The 18,415-nt window shown below is 38.5% G+C and overlaps 2 protein-coding genes across 2 annotated transcripts; one reads left to right on the plus strand and one right to left on the minus strand.

The window, feature by feature from the left end:
* Positions 1 to 165: 165 nt before the first annotated feature.
* On the minus strand, positions 166 to 7,088 carry zgc:175280 (cationic amino acid transporter 2 family protein). The gene is made up of 13 exons (XM_037748694.1): positions 6,880 to 7,088; positions 6,311 to 6,373; positions 5,128 to 5,498; positions 4,755 to 4,910; positions 4,145 to 4,301; positions 3,778 to 3,911; positions 3,462 to 3,684; positions 3,077 to 3,213; positions 2,756 to 2,858; positions 1,710 to 1,843; positions 1,451 to 1,617; positions 1,112 to 1,220; positions 166 to 1,001 (listed from the first exon to the last, which is right to left on the minus strand). Exons 3-13 carry the CDS (start codon positions 5,495 to 5,497, stop codon positions 859 to 861), a joined length of 1,833 nt encoding a protein of 610 aa, XP_037604622.1. The 5' UTR covers position 5,498; positions 6,311 to 6,373; positions 6,880 to 7,088; the 3' UTR covers positions 166 to 858.
* A 4,060-nt stretch (positions 7,089 to 11,148) lies between these two features.
* Positions 11,149 to 17,213, plus strand: casr (calcium-sensing receptor). Its single transcript, XM_037748706.1, has 6 exons — positions 11,149 to 11,333; positions 11,419 to 11,725; positions 12,343 to 13,182; positions 13,271 to 13,501; positions 15,326 to 15,449; positions 15,546 to 17,213. Exons 1-6 carry the CDS (start codon positions 11,149 to 11,151, stop codon positions 16,679 to 16,681), a joined length of 2,823 nt encoding a protein of 940 aa, XP_037604634.1. The 3' UTR covers positions 16,682 to 17,213.
* Positions 17,214 to 18,415: the final 1,202 nt, after the last annotated feature.

Genomic DNA, 18,415 nt, shown 5'->3' on the forward strand with positions numbered 1-18,415 from the left:
TGAGGCCAAAAACTTTCTGCCTACTGCAGGTTAAGGAAAGAAAGAAAGTCAAAAAGAAAAAAATAAAGAAAGAGAGAAAGGGGACATAATTTGGCATGAGGGTGGGAGGGGAAAGTTATTTTGTATTGAAAGTAGAAGTAACAGGAGGCATAAAGTGGTAATTTATCCCAAAATTAAAATATGTTTATTTCATGTGCATACCACAAAAATGTTACATTTTACATGATAATAGTAAGTGATACAAATACATTAAACACTGGATGTGGACATTAGGCTACATTAGGAGCAGTGGACAAACTGTCAAGGAGCTCAACAAAAGAAATCCCTGCCACTAGCAATAGCCTATAATATGTCATACATGAATATGAAACAGCAAAGCTGCATAAATGTGAGGTAATTGTGAGTAATATGACCATGTCTCCTATAAAAGAAATGCAGGGAACTGAAACACTATAATTTCTCTGACTGAAGGTATACAAAATAATTAATAACACATCACAAGAGCCGTATATATTTTCAACACTTACCTCCAAGATATGAGCTAAATGTTGTCTTTTGGCACTTAGAGTCCTGACTATAAAAAGGTACTTGAGTAGAGGCACTTAAACATCAAACATTGCTCTATTCTTTGTAAAATCTTACACACTCTAACCTATGATATATCAATATCAATAAATGAAACAGTAAAATGAAAACACAGTATTGCTTTTATATTTAACTTTCTGAATTCATGAAACAAACACTATTAGGACATTAATAAACACTGGCCACATTTTTATTGAAATGAAAGCATTTAGCTTCGCTTGATGATTCGCCCACTGAATGCTTACATCAGTTAAATCAATTATGTCACACCATTTAGCCTTTAAAGTCTTGTCCCGGTTCAAAGTTTTGCTCCATAGTGGTGGCGATGCTGTGAATACTGACGTGGTTGTCTGAATTTTGGAGTCTTTGTTTCTGCACACTGTGCTGAACACCATAACCAAAGTAGATGATTAAACCTGTTTAAAGAAAAGTTACATCTCCTATGGTCATGTTTGCTTATTTTGATGCTTTTTCACACTTTGCTTAAAATGAAAATGTGTATTTTATAGTGATATTCTTCACATACCTACTGCCATCCACACTGCATAGCGGATCCATGTGTCGGATCCAAGTTGAACCATAAGATAGACGTTGACAAAGGTGCTGAAAATAGGAAGCAATGGCACAAAAGGAACCTGTGCATATGAAAGGGCAGAAACATTATGACAATAATATCAAAGCAATGAAAAAATACTCAACTTCCCTGTTTAGAAGTTTACAGTTGCAAGAAATATATGAAATGTTACTGGTTGGCAATTATTTACTTAATCTTAAACAAATCAAAGTGTATGATTTTAGTAATGACAATGGCTGAAATACATATTAAAGTATCATTACATGTGCACTTAAGATAGATTAGGCATACCATGAAAGCAGCTTTGGTTGTATTCTGTGGTTGTCTCATGATGATCAGGGTAGTGAGGACCAGCATCAGGACAATGATGGAGACACAAAGTAAACTCCACCACTGCAGGGCGTGCAGGGAGTTGACAGCCCCAGATATGACGAGGCTTAGGAAGATAGCTAAAAAGACTGAGAAGAACAATGTAAATTCACATGATTATTAACGATGGAAATCATCTATATGCTGTATAATATTTAAGGATGATGTTAAGATCACTTACTAATAAAAACAGTTAAAAGAGACACATTTTTTGATGTTCGTGAAGTGACTTGTGAAGGAGGAAATAATACTCCAGGAACTGTAAAGGGTTCTGGTTTGCTGAAACTTGACTCCTCGCTGAGGTCTGGTTGGTACCTGTGAAAGTGAGGAAATATATAAATGCACCCAAGCATTGGGTTGACAAAACATTTATTTCTATATATTCATATAGTTCTGGCTTAAAATGGGGGTTTCAGTAGGTTTTATTCTTGTTTCTTTGCTTTTTTCCTGGTTCAAATCAATTTATTTGAATCCCTGTCATGTATTATTATTGTTTCCAGCACACATCAGGCCAATGTCATCTTATTTAATGATCTTTTGTCATTATCAGTGAATGTAGTTAAATGGAAGAAAAATTCATTCTTAAAGGGATAGTTTGGGTGTTTTGAAGTGGGGTTGTAAGAAGTATATATCCATAATCAGTGTATTACCTACAGTAGATGACGAAAGCAATGTACTGCTGTGGACGGGGCTGGCAGCAAAACGTATTTTAGCCACCTAAAAGAAAGGCTCACCTAATAAAATCAATATCAGTTTAAGTGTACGCTATATTTAGAATATTTTCACTGCTTTATCTTGCCTTCAGACAGCCCGTTTCGACAGGGAACTGAACTGAAAGGGAAACTTATCTATGCTTTTTTTGTTAAAATATGTTTTGCAGCCGTCCCCGTCCACAGTACATTGCTTTACTCCCTTGCCTTTACTCCTTTTTTTTCCTCCAAACTGGGGGCGTGCCGACCGTCATCTACTGTAGGTAAAACACTGACTATGGATAAGTACCTCATACAACCCCACTTCAAAACACCCAAACTATCCCTTTAATGTAGAAACTGCAGAGTATCTGCCAGCTGTTATAATGACAGTTGATCAAAGTGTGCTACAAGCTCATTAACCATTTTTGACCCACAACCCTGACAAACACCACTCATAAACATGAGCTTATTCACAAACAAACATAGTGACTATTAAGATTAGAGTAATACATGTTTTCATTATGACGAATCATACCTTAATATGAGGATACAAATGGCAACAAGTGTGTAGGCGAAGAGGGTTCCAATTGACATCATGTCAACCAGCGCCTTCAGGTCAAACAATAACGCCATGATAGCTGAAAAGACATGAATAATAATAAAAATAATTTACATGAACTGAAATAATTTCCTTTTATACTCATGTCAATAAATTATATTTCCATTATAGCTTACACAGAGGTTGGTTAACAGGAGGGGATTTATATAACAAAACCAAAACAGGAACTAACTAAAGTTCCCAGAAAAATACAGAGAAAATAGTTCAAATGGTTACAACTTGTATTGGCAGTTTTACCTGCTACAACACCTGAAGCCAGGGTCGCTATAACAGGACTTTGTCTGTCACTCATTTTACTGAGAGGGCTGAAGAGCAGTCCGTCCCTGGCCATGGCAAAGAGGACACGGGGCATCGGGAACATCGATCCTAACAGGCTGTGGGGAAAAGCTCAAATAACTCATTAATAACCACTCAGTGACTCGTGTTATTTGCTTCTGATTTAATCTGTAATAGTGAATCTAATGATCTTAATTTACAGGATGTACTGCACTCTACATGTTAGCCAAGGACAATGAGAATTAAAGTATTATAGAAATTGAAAATTTAATTAAGGGGATTGATTGATTTGGCTTCGATTTGCAGAGTTGAATTGGGTTTGTAAATGGCCCATTGTGTTTCATACCTTGTGGACAGTGCACAGAGGGATCCCACAGCCACTACATACTTTGCAGGGCCCCAACCGATGTATGTAAAGGCCACAGGCAATGGGCTGTTAGGACTGAGCAAATAGTACGGCATCATGAGGGTCAGGGCTGCAGACACACCAAAGTACGCCAGGAAGCAGATGAGGAGGGACGCCACGATACCGAGGGGGATTGACTTCTGGGGGTTTTGAACCTCCTCTCCTGAAGAAAAACACATCATCATTGTATTGTCGTTTATATCATGCTATGCCCCTGCATCCTCTCTGTGTACTGCATCTGTGTAAAAAAATGTACCTGTTGTGGCAATGCAGTCAAATCCAACAAATGCATAAAAGCATGTGGCTGCTCCTGCTAATGTTCCCTCAAAGCCAAAAGGGAAAAATCCTCCACTCCCAATTCTGGTGGTGTCATTCAGTGATGTGAAGTTTCTGTAAAGAGTAGACATGGTGATGCTTTGTCATGCAACAATAATCAACAAACTGAACGATAACTACTTATCAAACCTACATTTAGCAAGAAAGGTCAACGTAGCAGCCTGAAAAATACCATTACTGTACAATACTGTTGTTAAACACAGCAAAGCACAACATCAGTAATACTACAGTCAAGTCATTACATGTTGGTGTGTTTTTCATTATATATATAAAATAAGGACACATACTCATATCCATCTTCGAGAGACTCTTCACCAATGTACCAGTTGTTGATGTCCCCCTTAATGAATCCAGCGAGAATAACAAACAGCAACACCAGGATGTTAACTGCTGTAAAAACCTTATTTACAATAGCTGACTCCTTAACACCAAACGCAAGAACCCCTAGAAAGCAAACAGACAGAAAATATAAAGTTGATCATAAATACAATGGAAACTTGTTTCTAAAAAGACACTCTATATACATTAAAGGTGCTAAATGCGAGTTTGGGAGCATTATTATTGCCTGTGGGGCAAGCTCACATGCACGAACATGCACTAAAAGCACGCACGGTTGGCTGGGTTATGTCAACAAAGCATCGAGGAGCCTACAACACCCACAGAGGGAGACTGACTTCATTCTCTGCGCAGGTAGATATTACTCCTCTATATCTTTACATAGCAAATAGTTGTTAGATTCTATATTAATGCTCTGGATATCACACAGAGCACCGTGGAAAATTATAAAATGTGATTATCTATTGTTTTTTGCCTTCATTTATTCCACATATAAATTAGAATATATATAAATTCTGATATTTGGTAACAAGCCGCAGGGGTTTAGTTTATGAAACTTGCCTGCCAACAGCATTACGAGGCCAGCTGCAAAGAAGTCTGGGTAGGGAGCCAATCCAGGTAAGTTCATTGCAGCCTGTTTGCCTAGGGAGTTGGCAATCACATTTCCAACGAGCTCATCGAAGGTCCCACTCCACGCTCTGGCAACACTTGACGTCCCTAAAAAACATTTTTTTAAAAAAGGAGATACAACATAGGTATATTAACAGCAACTCAATAAATGGGCCACCAGTGTTATAAGCAACCATAAAAATCCAAACTACGTTTTTATTATAGATTTGAAGCTCATTTGAGAAGAAGTGTTTATTAAAGAGACTTTTCCAAGGTGACTATTAAACATCCGTCCATCACATATTCAGAGTGGTACTATCTTTACCTATGACATAAGACAGCAACAAGTTCCAGCCAGTGATAAAAGCCCATATCTCTCCCACAGTCACATAGCTGTAGAGATAGGCAGAGCCAGTTTTGGGAACACGAGCTCCAAACTCAGCATAGCAAAGTCCTGCAAAGATGGAGGCCACCGCTGCTATCAGGAAGGCGATTATGATACTGGGCCCGGCCACGGTTCTGGCCACCTCTCCCGACAGCACGTACACACCGGCCCCCAGCGTACTGCCGACCCCCAGGGCCACCAGGTCGAGGGTGGTCAGGCATCGCCGAAAGTTGGACACCTCTCCTTCGGGCTCCAGAGGTTTCCTACGCGACAGGCTCTGCAGGAACAGCAGTACCTTTGCACCAGACATCCTGTTAATTAGGATTGACAAGGTTGACACAAGACTGAAGCACAAAGTATATTTCAATTTAAAACAGCCTAAAGACAAAGCCAGAAAATGTCTCAGTAGACAGTGGTTTAATAGCATTTTCTCTAGAAAATGTTAAATGTAAGTACATTTCCAAATCAAATGTCAAATCAAAATATTAGACACATATAAACAAATGCACAAGTTAAATGTTATCCTGATCTGCAGCATTTGTCTCATTATAGTCCATTTCATTAGAATTGTATTGCAGAAATCTTGAGAAAAAGGTCAGCTATTGATAAAAATGCTTCAATAGTTTGAAACTGTAAGTAATTACATTTACATGATTGTATTTTCACAATGCCATATGATTTTACAGTTTGTGCTGCTGTAATGAAGGAAGTCTTTTAGCCGAAAATTTTATAAGAAATAATCACCTTGTACATCACATTCAGTAAGCTACAAGCACTCTAACACCCACAGTGAGTAATTTACTCACACTGTACAGACATAAACATTGTTGAATACAAGTACCAAGTTTTACTGGTCCTTGTCAGATACTGTGATTATTTACTGCAGGGCCTGTGTTTGTGAAACAGGAAGAAATTAAACTGGGTAGCTTCACTACTGTACATTTCTGTTTTACTATTTACATGCTGTATCGATGATTAGTCACTGACTAGATGAAGTCAGGTAATAATTTTTATTTCAAAATGATGCAGACATTTAGAGCTGAAAAAACAATCATATTATCTAACAAACTGAGATCATATCCAGTAGATTATATTTGAACTCTTATAAGAAAGACATCCTTACCTTTTCAGCTGAATGCTGCTGTGTGAGTGACTGTGTTTTGATCTGTCCCAGACCACACACTATCTGTGAGGATAAATCCATTCACTGTGAACTCTTCGCTTCTCAACATTTTTGACAGGTTATGTTACATTTCAGACATACGTGTCATTTCTGAGCAAGACAGGATCAGAATGATTTGTTTGAGGGCACTTCTGGCATGTCAAACAATGATATAAATTGTGTAAAGCACTTTCTTCATGTATGTGTGTAAATGATATGATGGAGGCTTTTAAACTTTCACTTCTTTTGTACATTTTTAAAATGAATGAATTAAAAACACTCATTTGTGATTAATAATTAAGAATACAAATAATGATTGACATTAAAACATATTTTGTTCTCCATAATTTTTGATGTCCTAATTTTGATATTAAAAAACAGCAATACTAAGTAGTACACAAAATAACCATTCATGCCATTTCAATTCGAAACCTGCTGAAAACTGTGTAAATAATGTTGTCACTTTGCTTTTAATAATTAAACTCGTAGTTGCTATTTGTCAAAAAGGTTTTCTTCTAAAATAAACTTACAACAGAAGGCCACTGATGCACCATTTTAGTTGGGTTGTACTCAGGCAATTGAGAAGTCAAGATTCCCGATTAGGTTGATTTTCATTTCCAGTTCAAAATCAAACACACATGTGTTCATCATGCTGCCTCTCTCTTGCTTCAAGCCATGTCCCTTCCTGGTGCATCACCTGACATTGACACACCTGCTACCTTCATCATTAGTCCTGGCTTTCAGCTAACAAGTGCTTGGTTTGGTGCTTAGTGCCCCTAGTGTCTACAAAAACCAACATAAGTAACAAATAATAATAATGAAATAATCAAACTAAAGAAACAGCTCCTACAAAATTGATTAAAATGATACAAAAAGAAAAGGCTGCAGGAGTGACATAAAATAACTTATTTGTTGTATAATTCAATCATTTAAATCTGTACTATATGCAAAAAAAAACATGTTTAACAACTCATTATAATTCATTTCAACTCAAAGTTAATATGATTTAGACTTTTTGTAATTTTCAGTTAAAGTGTTAGTAGGCAGAATATTTTTGGCATCATTGGGCAAAAATTCAATAATAAACTTTCAGCATAGTTTCTGAGCAAGTGTTCTGAGAGATAACTAGACTTCTGCACCTCCTCATGGCCCTGTTTACAGGCTTTTTTTTTTAAAAATCATATTTGATCCAATCTCGCCAACTTCAGCGGTTAGAACTATAGTAACTTTACAAAGAATGGCGATATGGCAACTACAGAATCTGGAAATCCCTTTCAGTAATCTTTAATACATAAAACAAACTCTTCTACTAAATCTTGATTAATGTGTTTGATCATTGGCCTCATCCTCCACATGAGGGCAGTGTTTCCAGCTCTGCTAAAGCATGTTCTGAAAACACTTCTGAATCTCCAGCTGCTGATCAAACAGTTGAGGTCTGCATGTTGGTCCAAGTGTGCTTTTCTTTATTTAATTAATTCTTAATTATTTATTTAATTAAACTCTTCTTTCAGCTGTGAAGATGATTGAAACAAAAGTATAAATATTTCCAAAGACGGAGTTTCATTCGCTCTAGCCACATCAACGCGTTAAGTGCCATAGAAGATTTGGCATGTATCAGGCCCCTATGCTAAAGATCTCACTATTATACAGTTAACTGGTAAAGGCGTTCTCAGAGAATCCTCAAATTATAAAAGAATGGTGTGGATAGAGGATCTTCAGACAGATATTACAGAGAATGAATGAGAAAAGGCTTGTTATCAAGCACAAACGTTATCTATTAATACTAGATTTAAATTGATCCAATATAACTGGCTTATGAGAATGTATATAACTCCTGAAATACTCAATAAATTCAATCCTAATATCCCAGACAATGGTATAAAATGTAGAACAGAGAAAACTTTTGGAAAGGAATAATCGACACAATTTCTAACATCATCTACAAAAAATCCCTGTAAGCCCAGAGATTTGTATCCTTGGTTTTATCCCAGAAGGCCCTGAGAACTCAAGAACGCAAGTTAAGTGAAGCGTCTTATAGCTAGACATTGGAAAAGTGTGAAAAGCTTACATATACGATCCAACAAAAAAGTCATATCTTTCATGAAATATGGGATTTATACCTTACAGTTTTGTAATCAAGACCTGACAACGTATATTTTCTTAAATTTGACATGTACCAGTGTAGGTACGCATTTCTGCATGTGGGGATTTGTATATATGTATACAAGTAATTTATTTTTGTTATTGTTATAATTTTGTAAACTATCATTTTTTGTTGTTATCAACACCGAGGGCTCATAGTTCATGGGTGGGTATATGGGTGAATGGGGGGAAGATGTCTCGAAGGAGACTTGAAAGATGTAACCAACCTATTTTGGAAAAGTGATGTATTATGTTCAAAATCAATAAAGATATGTGATAGAAAAAAAAAAAGAAACTATGAAGAACTCTAGAGTGCAGACTATTTATTTTAGGATCTCCCGTGGGTGATGTGTCACGGACACAGCGTTGGGTCGTGTCACAGATAAGTCAACATGTTGTAAAGTGAAATTGTTTTCACTGGAAACATCTGCTCAGCAACAAATTGAAGACTTGCTCATCAGAGCATAAGGAAACCGCTAATTGTTTGAGCAACATGATGGTGCGATCCACTGCTTCTAGGGGTTCCTGGTATCATGCTGCAGCTCTTCTGGCAAAAAGCAATAAAAGATTAAACCTGCCTTGAAAATTGATCTCTGGAGAGCAATAACATGAGGATCAAATCTGAATTTGGGGTTGCAGAAACATGTTAGTAGCTTTTCATTGATAAATGAATAAAATGACACTCTGGCACTTTGAACTTAATTTGTCTTTTTTTTTAAATATACCTTCATAAAATGTACTTGAAAAAGAAATTATTATACTTGTAGTAATACAGACACAAACATCCAATTATACAACTTAAAATACACGCTAATGACAAAGACAACGTGTCTCCTACGTGTCTGTCTAGCTCATATTCTAGCTAGAAAATAGCTAGTTTGCATTGTATTCCTGTAACGCTGGTAATAGCAGATCATTTCTAAATCTCTCCGAGTTTAGGTAGTGATGACTTTAGTTCAGGAGGAGTGAACTGTGAGTAGATTTCATTAGCTGAAGGAAATGGACTACCCCTCTCCCTGTTAATGATTCATCTGCACAAAGAGGTTCAGAAGCTTACACCATTGTCCAGTGAATTCATTCCCCACCCTGGATATTTTAGGAAAAAAGGCCTTAAAGTCTACGTATACCCGCAGATCAACTATCTCAAGTGTATTTAAATCACGCACTCGGGAGTTCACGCGGTAAGTTTGATTCTGTGTTATTTTCCATGTTTGATGTTTTAATTGTTTTTATTTTGGAGTTAAAAAGCACCAAAGAACTGTTTTATGGAGTTCAGCCATAGTAAGCTTACTTTTTGATTAAGGCTTGATTAAGGATTAATCAGTAATTTAAAGATAAATGATACTTTAATGGTCAATTACTTTGCTGACTTAGCTTTGAAAACATTTTTAAAAACTGTTTTATCTATTTGGAACAGGTAGAAATTGTGTGAATTGTAATTTTGGCTTATTTATTACTGTTATTTACAAAAAGAAGACATGGGGGACATTGGATATTAAAATTGGACACTGGATAATTAATTTGTACTTTTTGATTAAGGATTAATCAGTAATTTAAAACAAACGATAATCGCCTATTACGGTCGGAATACTTTGCTGACTTAGCTTTGAAAACATCAATGAGTTTTAATCTATCTTTATCAATTTGGAACAGGTAGAAATTGTGTTAATTGTAATTTGGGCTTTTTTGAAATTATTGTTATTTACAAAAAGAAGACATGGAGGACATTGGATACTAACTTTGGATAATTATATGATTATATTCTACTTTTGTTTGAAATTGTTATTTTAATGCAAAATATGCTTTCCATCCAAAATGATGGTAATAAGAAATTGAAATAGATTTTATATGGCTATGCGTAAAACTTCTCTCAATAATATGGCAAACAGTGGCTCTTCCAGCCGTTAGTTACTTCATTATCACAGCTCTGCCCCAGCATTTTTCCAGCAGTATTAGTCAGATGCAGCAGGCTTCTCTCCATGGTGACTGGGTTCACTGGCCACCGCATGAGACCGAGCACTCGCAGGAAGGAGGGTCATTAGAGTGTGACTTCACTCATGTAAATCCAGAATCTATTTCGGTTCAGATGGATATGTCAAGCAGCATGACTGCAACGTTACTGAGGTGTGAAATGTTAAATGTTAAAATTCATCTGTTCTTAGAAACATTACAAGAGCAGTCAACTCTATCCAACCTATCCAATAAAAACATATGTAACTGTGTAGTCCTGCTAGAGTAGGTAATAGCCTTAGGTCATGTTGGCTTCTAACACCATTTGTTGCCCTCTGTCCCTGTTTATATGGGAAAATGAGCTCAGTGAGTGGAGTTTATTGGGCGGTTTCCAGCACAAGAATGCCGTTTATATCTTGTTGTATTAACAAGAAAATGAAACTGCTGCTGATTCATTTTCAACTAAAGTTTCCTCTTGTACATGCATGTTTATTTTTAATAGAAATATATTGAATCTCTGATGGAATTTTAGCTCATTTGACTACAAAAGCATGACATGTTTTTTCCCTTTTTCCTACAGTCAGACAATCTCATCAGTGCAAAAATGAATAACACAAAACAGCACAGCAGGCAGATTGATGGGAGAAGATAATACTGAGAATACCTTCATTCTGAAAATAATCCTACCCATTAGAAAGATAGGGAAGATGAGACTGGTTCTGTATTACCTGATAGTGCTGGGGTCCAGCTATGTGATTTCAACTTACGGGCCCCATCAGAGAGCACAGATGACTGGGGATATTTTGCTCGGAGGTCTTTTCCCCATACACTTTGGAGTTGCATCCAAAGACCAAGACCTTGCAGCCCGGCCTGAGTCCACACAGTGTGTCAGGTAACATTTTGAGACTGCTTTATATGCTTTTGACTGGATGAGTTTGCTCAACTCGTCTAAATCCACACCTTGTTTGCTTTTACAGGTTCAATTTCCGTGGCTTCCGTTGGCTCCAGGCAATGGTTTTTGCAATCGACGAGATAAACAATAGCAGCACTCTCCTGCCCAACATCACCCTCGGCTACAGGATCTTTGACACATGCAACACCGTGTCAAAAGCCCTGGAAGCTACGCTTAGCTTTGTGGCCCAGAATAAGATTGACTCCCTGAATTTAGATGAATTTTGCAACTGCACTGATCACATCCCAGCAACCATTGCAGTAGTAGGAGCAGCTGGATCCGCAGTCTCCACAGCAGTTGCAAACTTACTGGGTCTTTTTTATATTCCTCAGGTGAGTAACTGAACAGTAGCTATATCGGTACCCAACAAGTTCTCATCCCAACTCGGCACAAACCGCCGCTTTGTCACGATCCTTATTTTCGTCATCAAAACCACTATAGTTACCCTTGCCGTCACTTTAGGATTAGACAACAAAACCACTCTAGTTAGGTTTAGGAAAGAACTACATTTGGGCTTAAAACTACTACGTTTGTACAGTGAAAATGACACTGAACAAACAGCTGATTGTAACATGACGCACGGGACACAAACAGCGGTCTCCTAGATGAAAGCCTTGTTTGTTGGACTCATCAACCTGCCCTCCTGCCCAGCATTTACTGTTGCCGCGAATGGGTTTTTGTAGTTAATGGAACGCACGGTGCAATTCATACCTCAAGGGTGCCTTGTGCGGCGGTATCAAACACCAATGGCTGTGACAAAGCCTTGGTATTTGACGCCTTGGGAATGAGAACAGGCTGCGGTACCACATCAATACTCCTCCTCAGGAAACATAATGCCTGGATGATGTGTTTTATCAACAAAATGACACAAATCTTTACATTGAATAAAGATAATTAAGCAAGACACAATGAAAACCTGATACATCATCTGAAATCTTTACCGTTTCAGATCAGCTATGCCTCTTCTAGCCGCCTACTGAGCAACAAGAACCAGTACAAGTCCTTCATGAGAACCATTCCTACAGACGAGTACCAGGCCACAGCCATGGCAGACATCATTGAGTACTTTGAGTGGAACTGGGTCATCGCTGTGGCCTCAGATGACGACTATGGACGCCCAGGGATTGAAAAGTTTGAGAAGGAGATGGAGGAGCGAGACATCTGCATTCACCTAAATGAACTAATTTCTCAGTACTTTGAGGATCATGAAATCCAAGCACTGGCTGACAGGATCGAGAACTCCACAGCTAAAGTCATCGTTGTGTTTGCCAGCGGCCCAGATGTGGAGCCTTTAATCATAGAGATGGTGAGAAGAAACATCACAGATCGGATCTGGTTAGCCAGTGAAGCGTGGGCTAGCTCCTCTCTTATTGCTAAACCAGAGTATCTTGATGTTGTGGCGGGGACTATTGGCTTTGTTCTAAAGGCAGGGCATATACCTGGCTTAAGAGAGTTCCTACAACAAGTCCAACCAAAGAGAGACAGCCACAACGAATTTGTCAGGGAGTTCTGGGAAGAAACCTTCAACTGTTATCTGGAAGACAGCCCGAGACAGCAAGAAAGTGAGAACGGGAGCACTAGTTTCAGGCCTTTGTGTACTGGTGAGGAAGATATCACAAGCGTTGAGACCCCGTACCTGGACTACACACACCTTCGTATCTCCTATAATGTGTATGTTGCAGTTTATTCCATTGCACAAGCCCTGCAGGACATCCTCACCTGCACACCTGGACAAGGACTCTTTTCCAACAACTCTTGTGCAGATATAAAGAAAATGGAAGCGTGGCAGGTAAAATGTTGCACATTTACTACATAAGCAGTTAATTACCTAACTTAGCCAATTTTGAAGCATCCAAATGTATAATTCTGCCTCACAGGTCCTGAAGCAACTCAGACATTTGAACTACACCAACAGTATGGGGGAGAAGATGCACTTTGATGAGAACGCAGACCTGGCAGCAAACTACACCATTATAAACTGGCACAGGTCTGCTGAGGATGGCTCCGTGGTGTTTGAGGAGGTCGGATATTACAATATGCACATCAAGAGAGGAGCCAGACTGTTCATTGACAAGACAAAGATTCTGTGGAATGGATACAGTTCGGAGGTCAGTCAAACTGTTTTGTATGGGTCTGGGCCCCCCTTAAGGGGGCGCCAAAGATCACAGTGGGTGCGCCAGGATTTGACTGCTCTGAGGTTGTCAGGATTAGATTTGCACATGTATAACTAATATCATAATAACACACTTACTGGATAATTTGTACAAAAGTCTCTTTTTGCTACTTAGTCGGCCACACTCTGTTTAAACCCATTATTTCTGCACAGTTGCAGATAAAGATTAGGCTACACTAATATTATTAGTATTATGCTATTAGTAAATTAGATTTCAGTAGTGGCTGTGAAAGATTGTTTCAGACTGACTACACTGAATCACTATACTGAAATCGAGGAATTTGTTTGAGGATTTGTAATTTCTTTGAAGGTGATGACAGCCAAGTGCACAGCTTTTCTTAGATACAAGTAGGGAGGACTTCAAGGAACATAGGTTGGGAACCACTGATATACATTAATGTATTCCGTTTTTTTCATGTCATTTGGTGTATTTTTCATTTTCCCGGCATGATCTACTTGAAATTCTGAGCAGATAATCACAGCAAGGATGTAAAATATTTAAATTTTTGAGAACGTATATTATTACAATTGCTGCAGGGCCCCATTTCCTTTAATGTAAAGGCTAAGGTGATCTTAGCCCTTCAGTGGGACTAATATTTGCATTAAAGCTGCATCAACTGGATTTTTTGTCCACTTGGGGGCAGCAGAATTAGCTGTAAATACATCATTGACAAACTGTAGTATCACCTCATAAAATTGTTATGTCAATCATGTTAGCAAATACTTGCTTCTATTATTTGCTAATCGCTAACTTTGTCTGGGTGGTAGCATGCAGAGGTTTTACCGGAGCTGGAAACAAGCTGGTATTATTAGTGAGAGTGAACCAAACAGTGCATGTGAGGGCCATAAAACCAAAACAATGAGATGAAAGATGCTAAAACACTTTGTAGTAGAGCTGAGGGGAATTGCAGAGCTGGCTGATAATTATCTGTGGATTTGCACTACTACATTATACTGCTTTCACATTACACATAGGTCATTTGACCCATTGTTCACAATGAAAATGAAATAGTGCAGCTTTAAGTTGTTATTGGGAAATGGGGCCCTGGATGTTTTATTAATCCTCTTGGAATCCTTTGGATTGTTCTTCTTCTTCAAACTATTCTTGAATAAATTTAGAGGACATGATGTATGGTCATGTCCCATTAGGCAGGTGAAAAAAAAGGTCCTCCAGGACTTCAATCTTTTTGTAAAACATCTCGTGAAGGATATATGAAGAAAGTTTGCTTCACTGCAACAATGGTCAATTATGAAGTCCATAACTTTAAATTTTTTTAAAATTTGCATAATCAATTACTCCGAAAACTCCTAATGGATTAGTTCAAATGCTACCAAAATTGATTCACAGATTGTTTAGATTCTGAAGATAAAATGTTGTAAAAGTTTTGAAATATGTCAAAAATTGAGGACACAGTGACAGTGTTGTAGCATAATATGGACAGTACAAACAACATGTCCTAACTTGCCAAATGTGCAATCTGTATGGAAATGGAAATATATGTGTTAACCACAATCATGTGTGATTAATTTCAGTTTTACCTGTAACTTTGCAACTTACACTGCATTCATTCTCATAGACCTCCATTTTATTTATAATTCAGCCTGTGAAAACAAAAGACACCCAGTTCAGGAGAAGCCTGGTAGTCTTTCAAACTCACTATTTTTTATATAAAACCTTATACCAATTACATTTGATATCAGATTTACATCCATTATAAGTATATTTTCAGCTCTTTCTGTCTGTTTACATCCTATATAGGTGCCATTCTCTAATTGCAGTGAGGACTGTGAGCCCGGTACCAGAAAGGGGATCATAGACAGTATGCCCACATGCTGCTTTGAATGCACTGAGTGCTCAGATGGAGAGTACAGTCATCACAAAGGTATTGAGACGCCACACATTCACAATCTCATGTCTACTAATGTTACGCCTGGCTAGTGTTGTCGTTCTAACACAGATGATTTCTTTATTTATACAGATGCCAGTGTTTGCACCAAGTGTCCATATAACTCTTGGTCCAATGGGAACCACACATTCTGCTTCCAGAAGGAAATTGAGTTTCTCTCCTGGACAGAACCATTCGGGATAGCTTTGGCCATATGTGCGGTACTGGGTGTGGTCTTGACAGCCTTTGTGATGGGAGTCTATGTCAGATTTCACAACACCCCAATAGTGAAGGCCACAAACCGAGAACTGTCCTACGTCCTCCTGTTCTCGCTTATCTGTTGCTTCTCCAGCTCCCTCGTCTTCATCGGAGAGCCACAGGATTGGACGTGCCGTCTACGCCAACCTGCCTTTGGGATCAGTTTTGTCCTCTGTATCTCCTGCATCCTCGTGAAAACTAACAGAGTACTTTTGGTATTTGAAGCCAAGATCCCCACAAGTCTCCAACGTAAATGGTGGGGATTAAACCTGCAGTTCCTGTTGGTGTTTCTGTGCACATTTGTCCAAGTCATGATATGTGTGGTGTGGCTTTACAACGCCCCCCCTTCCAGCTACAGGAATCACGACATTGATGAGATCATTTTTATCACCTGCAATGAGGGATCTGTGATGGCTCTTGGGTTTCTTATTGGCTACACGTGCCTCCTGGCTGCTATATGTTTCTTCTTTGCGTTCAAGTCACGGAAACTTCCAGAAAACTTCACGGAGGCCAAGTTCATCACTTTCAGCATGCTCATATTCTTCATTGTTTGGATCTCTTTTATCCCTGCGTACTTTAGTACTTACGGCAAGTTTGTTTCAGCTGTGGAGGTCATTGCTATACTGGCATCCAGCTTTGGGATGTTGGCCTGTATCTTCTTCAACAAGGTCTACATCATCCTCTTCAAACCATCCAGGAACACCATCGAGGAGGTCCGATGCAGCACCGCAGCCCACGCTTTCAAAGTAGCTGCCAAAGCTACACTGAAACACAACACAGCTGCGAGAAAGAAGTCCGGGAGCATTGGTGGATCCTCTGGCTCGACTCCGTCCTCATCCATCAGCCTCAAGACCAACGGAAATGATTGCGACGCGACTTCAGGAAAGCATAAGCCGAGGGTGAGCTTTGGCAGTGGAACAGTTACTCTGTCCTTGAGCTTCGAGGAGTCGAGGAGGAGTTCTCTGATGTGATAGCGTATGTGTCAAACATCAGCTTCATCAATCCCATTAATAGGCTGTATTTTTGGACTCTATTCTGAAATGCATTTACATGTAGACTTTTTCATCTTCCCATTTTCTTAACATTTTGTCAGAAAAATGACCAATCCAACTAATATACTGTACTACAACTACTGTTCTACAACAATTCTACAATTTCATTTATCAGACGCTTTTGTCCAAAGCGATGTACATCTGAGAATTCGTACAACACAAGCAAGGATCTAGATAGGAGGGAACAACATGAGTAAGAGCCAACAACAGCTTCAAGTCCGATCGGACACAGGTCCCGACAGGAAGTGCACAGGGGCAATGCACAGGTTGGATAGAAGCAGTTTTTTTTTTTCATCATCATTAACATTATCAACACACCATCAATGTCACCATCATCATGAATATCCTAATCAACATCAGCAACATCCTCAATATCATCGTTATCAACATCATGAATAGCATCAATGTCATTAGGTGTGGAAGTGTTCATGAAAGAGCTGGGTCTTTAGCTTTTTCTACAGAGGAGAAAAGTCTAGCTAGCGACTTAGGGCCCTGTTGTGATGGGAGTACCAGGCGCCTTTCATTGGAGGGAGTGTAGACCTGGATGAGGGAGTTCAGGTAGGCGGGAGCTGTTTTTTTTTCTGTTTTGTAAGTGAGCAACAGGGTTTTGAATTTGATGCGACTATACCTGAATCCTGTGACTCTTATTATTTTCAGCATAACCCTGATGTACACTAAGCCTATTAATAATATTACAAGATTTTGTACAATTAAAAACATTAAATTAGATCCTTAAGTTGTTTTTTTTTCCTTTGGAGATGTTATATGTTAACACACCATATTCAGCACAAAGACCTGACTGGTAACATGGAACAACATTTGACCAGAGGACAACCCATAAGTGAGACCAGAGGATGTATCATGACTCACACTGTAAATACACAATTACAGGATGTCGACCAAATGTTCCATACTTTGTAATTACAGTCAATCACAGGACAACAAAAGAAACGGAAGTATAGTCCCTCAACATAGCGCTGCCAAATTCATGCCGCCATATTAAGGGTACCTTTGGGTCGCACAAAGTGTGGAATAAATTGGACATACTTGTTTGGCTTACAGTAATAAAGGAAGCGTCCCTGCTGTCATCACAGTCTCACAAACAAGTACCGCACAGTATGTCCCCTCCCCAGTTTAGATACTCATTCGTAATATTACATTTGGGATTTTTTGGGGGTATTCCGTATTTTTCTGATCTCGTCCAGACAAAGTCTCATTTCTACATTATGTCTAATGTTTTAAAATTACAAATTTTACATAGCAAAAGAGCTCGCAAAACTGAAATTACTTGAATTATTTGAAGCATAATCACAGTGTATTAACTATAATAAACATGAACCAACATGCCAGTATATATAAACCAAATTCTCTCAGAAATATAGATCTGAATAATAATAATAAAAAAACCCTGATCAAAACAAAGCAATGAACATGCTGATGGAGGTCTACGGGACATTTTAGTGTAGATCTTTCAGAAAACTGTCTCTGTATGCAGCTTGCTTATCACACGTCTCTGACAACTGCAAACAGGGCAGGCCTAGCTCACATGTTAATGCTATTTTCGCAATAAGCCTTTCACTACACAGTCATGTCCTCACAGTATGGAGGAGGTATAGAAAGCAGCTGTTTATTCTGATCCGCTCTGTCGGATTG

This window comes from Sebastes umbrosus, chromosome 17 (genome assembly GCF_015220745.1).
Source record: "Sebastes umbrosus isolate fSebUmb1 chromosome 17, fSebUmb1.pri, whole genome shotgun sequence".
Classification (NCBI taxonomy): domain Eukaryota; kingdom Metazoa; phylum Chordata; class Actinopteri; order Perciformes; family Sebastidae; genus Sebastes; species Sebastes umbrosus.

What these genes read in the sequence shown, in the direction of transcription:
- zgc:175280 (XM_037748694.1), bottom strand. Translation starts at nt 5,497, where the DNA reads ATGTCTGGTGCAAAGGTACTGCTGTTCCTGCAGAGCCTGTCGCGTAGG. An exon ending in CTCTGTGCACTGTCCACAAG is followed by an intron (nt 3,214 to 3,461) that starts GTATGAAACACA and finishes TTTTCCCCACAG; the next exon opens with CCTGTTAGGATCGATGTTCC. An exon ending in TCTTTTAACTGTTTTTATTA is followed by an intron (nt 1,618 to 1,709) that starts GTAAGTGATCTT and finishes TGTTCTTCTCAG; the next exon opens with TCTTTTTAGCTATCTTCCTA.
- casr (XM_037748706.1), top strand. Translation starts at nt 11,149, where the DNA reads ATGAGACTGGTTCTGTATTACCTGATAGTGCTGGGGTCCAGCTATGTG. An exon ending in GAGTCCACACAGTGTGTCAG is followed by an intron (nt 11,334 to 11,418) that starts GTAACATTTTGA and finishes TTGCTTTTACAG; the next exon opens with GTTCAATTTCCGTGGCTTCC. An exon ending in AGAAAATGGAAGCGTGGCAG is followed by an intron (nt 13,183 to 13,270) that starts GTAAAATGTTGC and finishes TCTGCCTCACAG; the next exon opens with GTCCTGAAGCAACTCAGACA.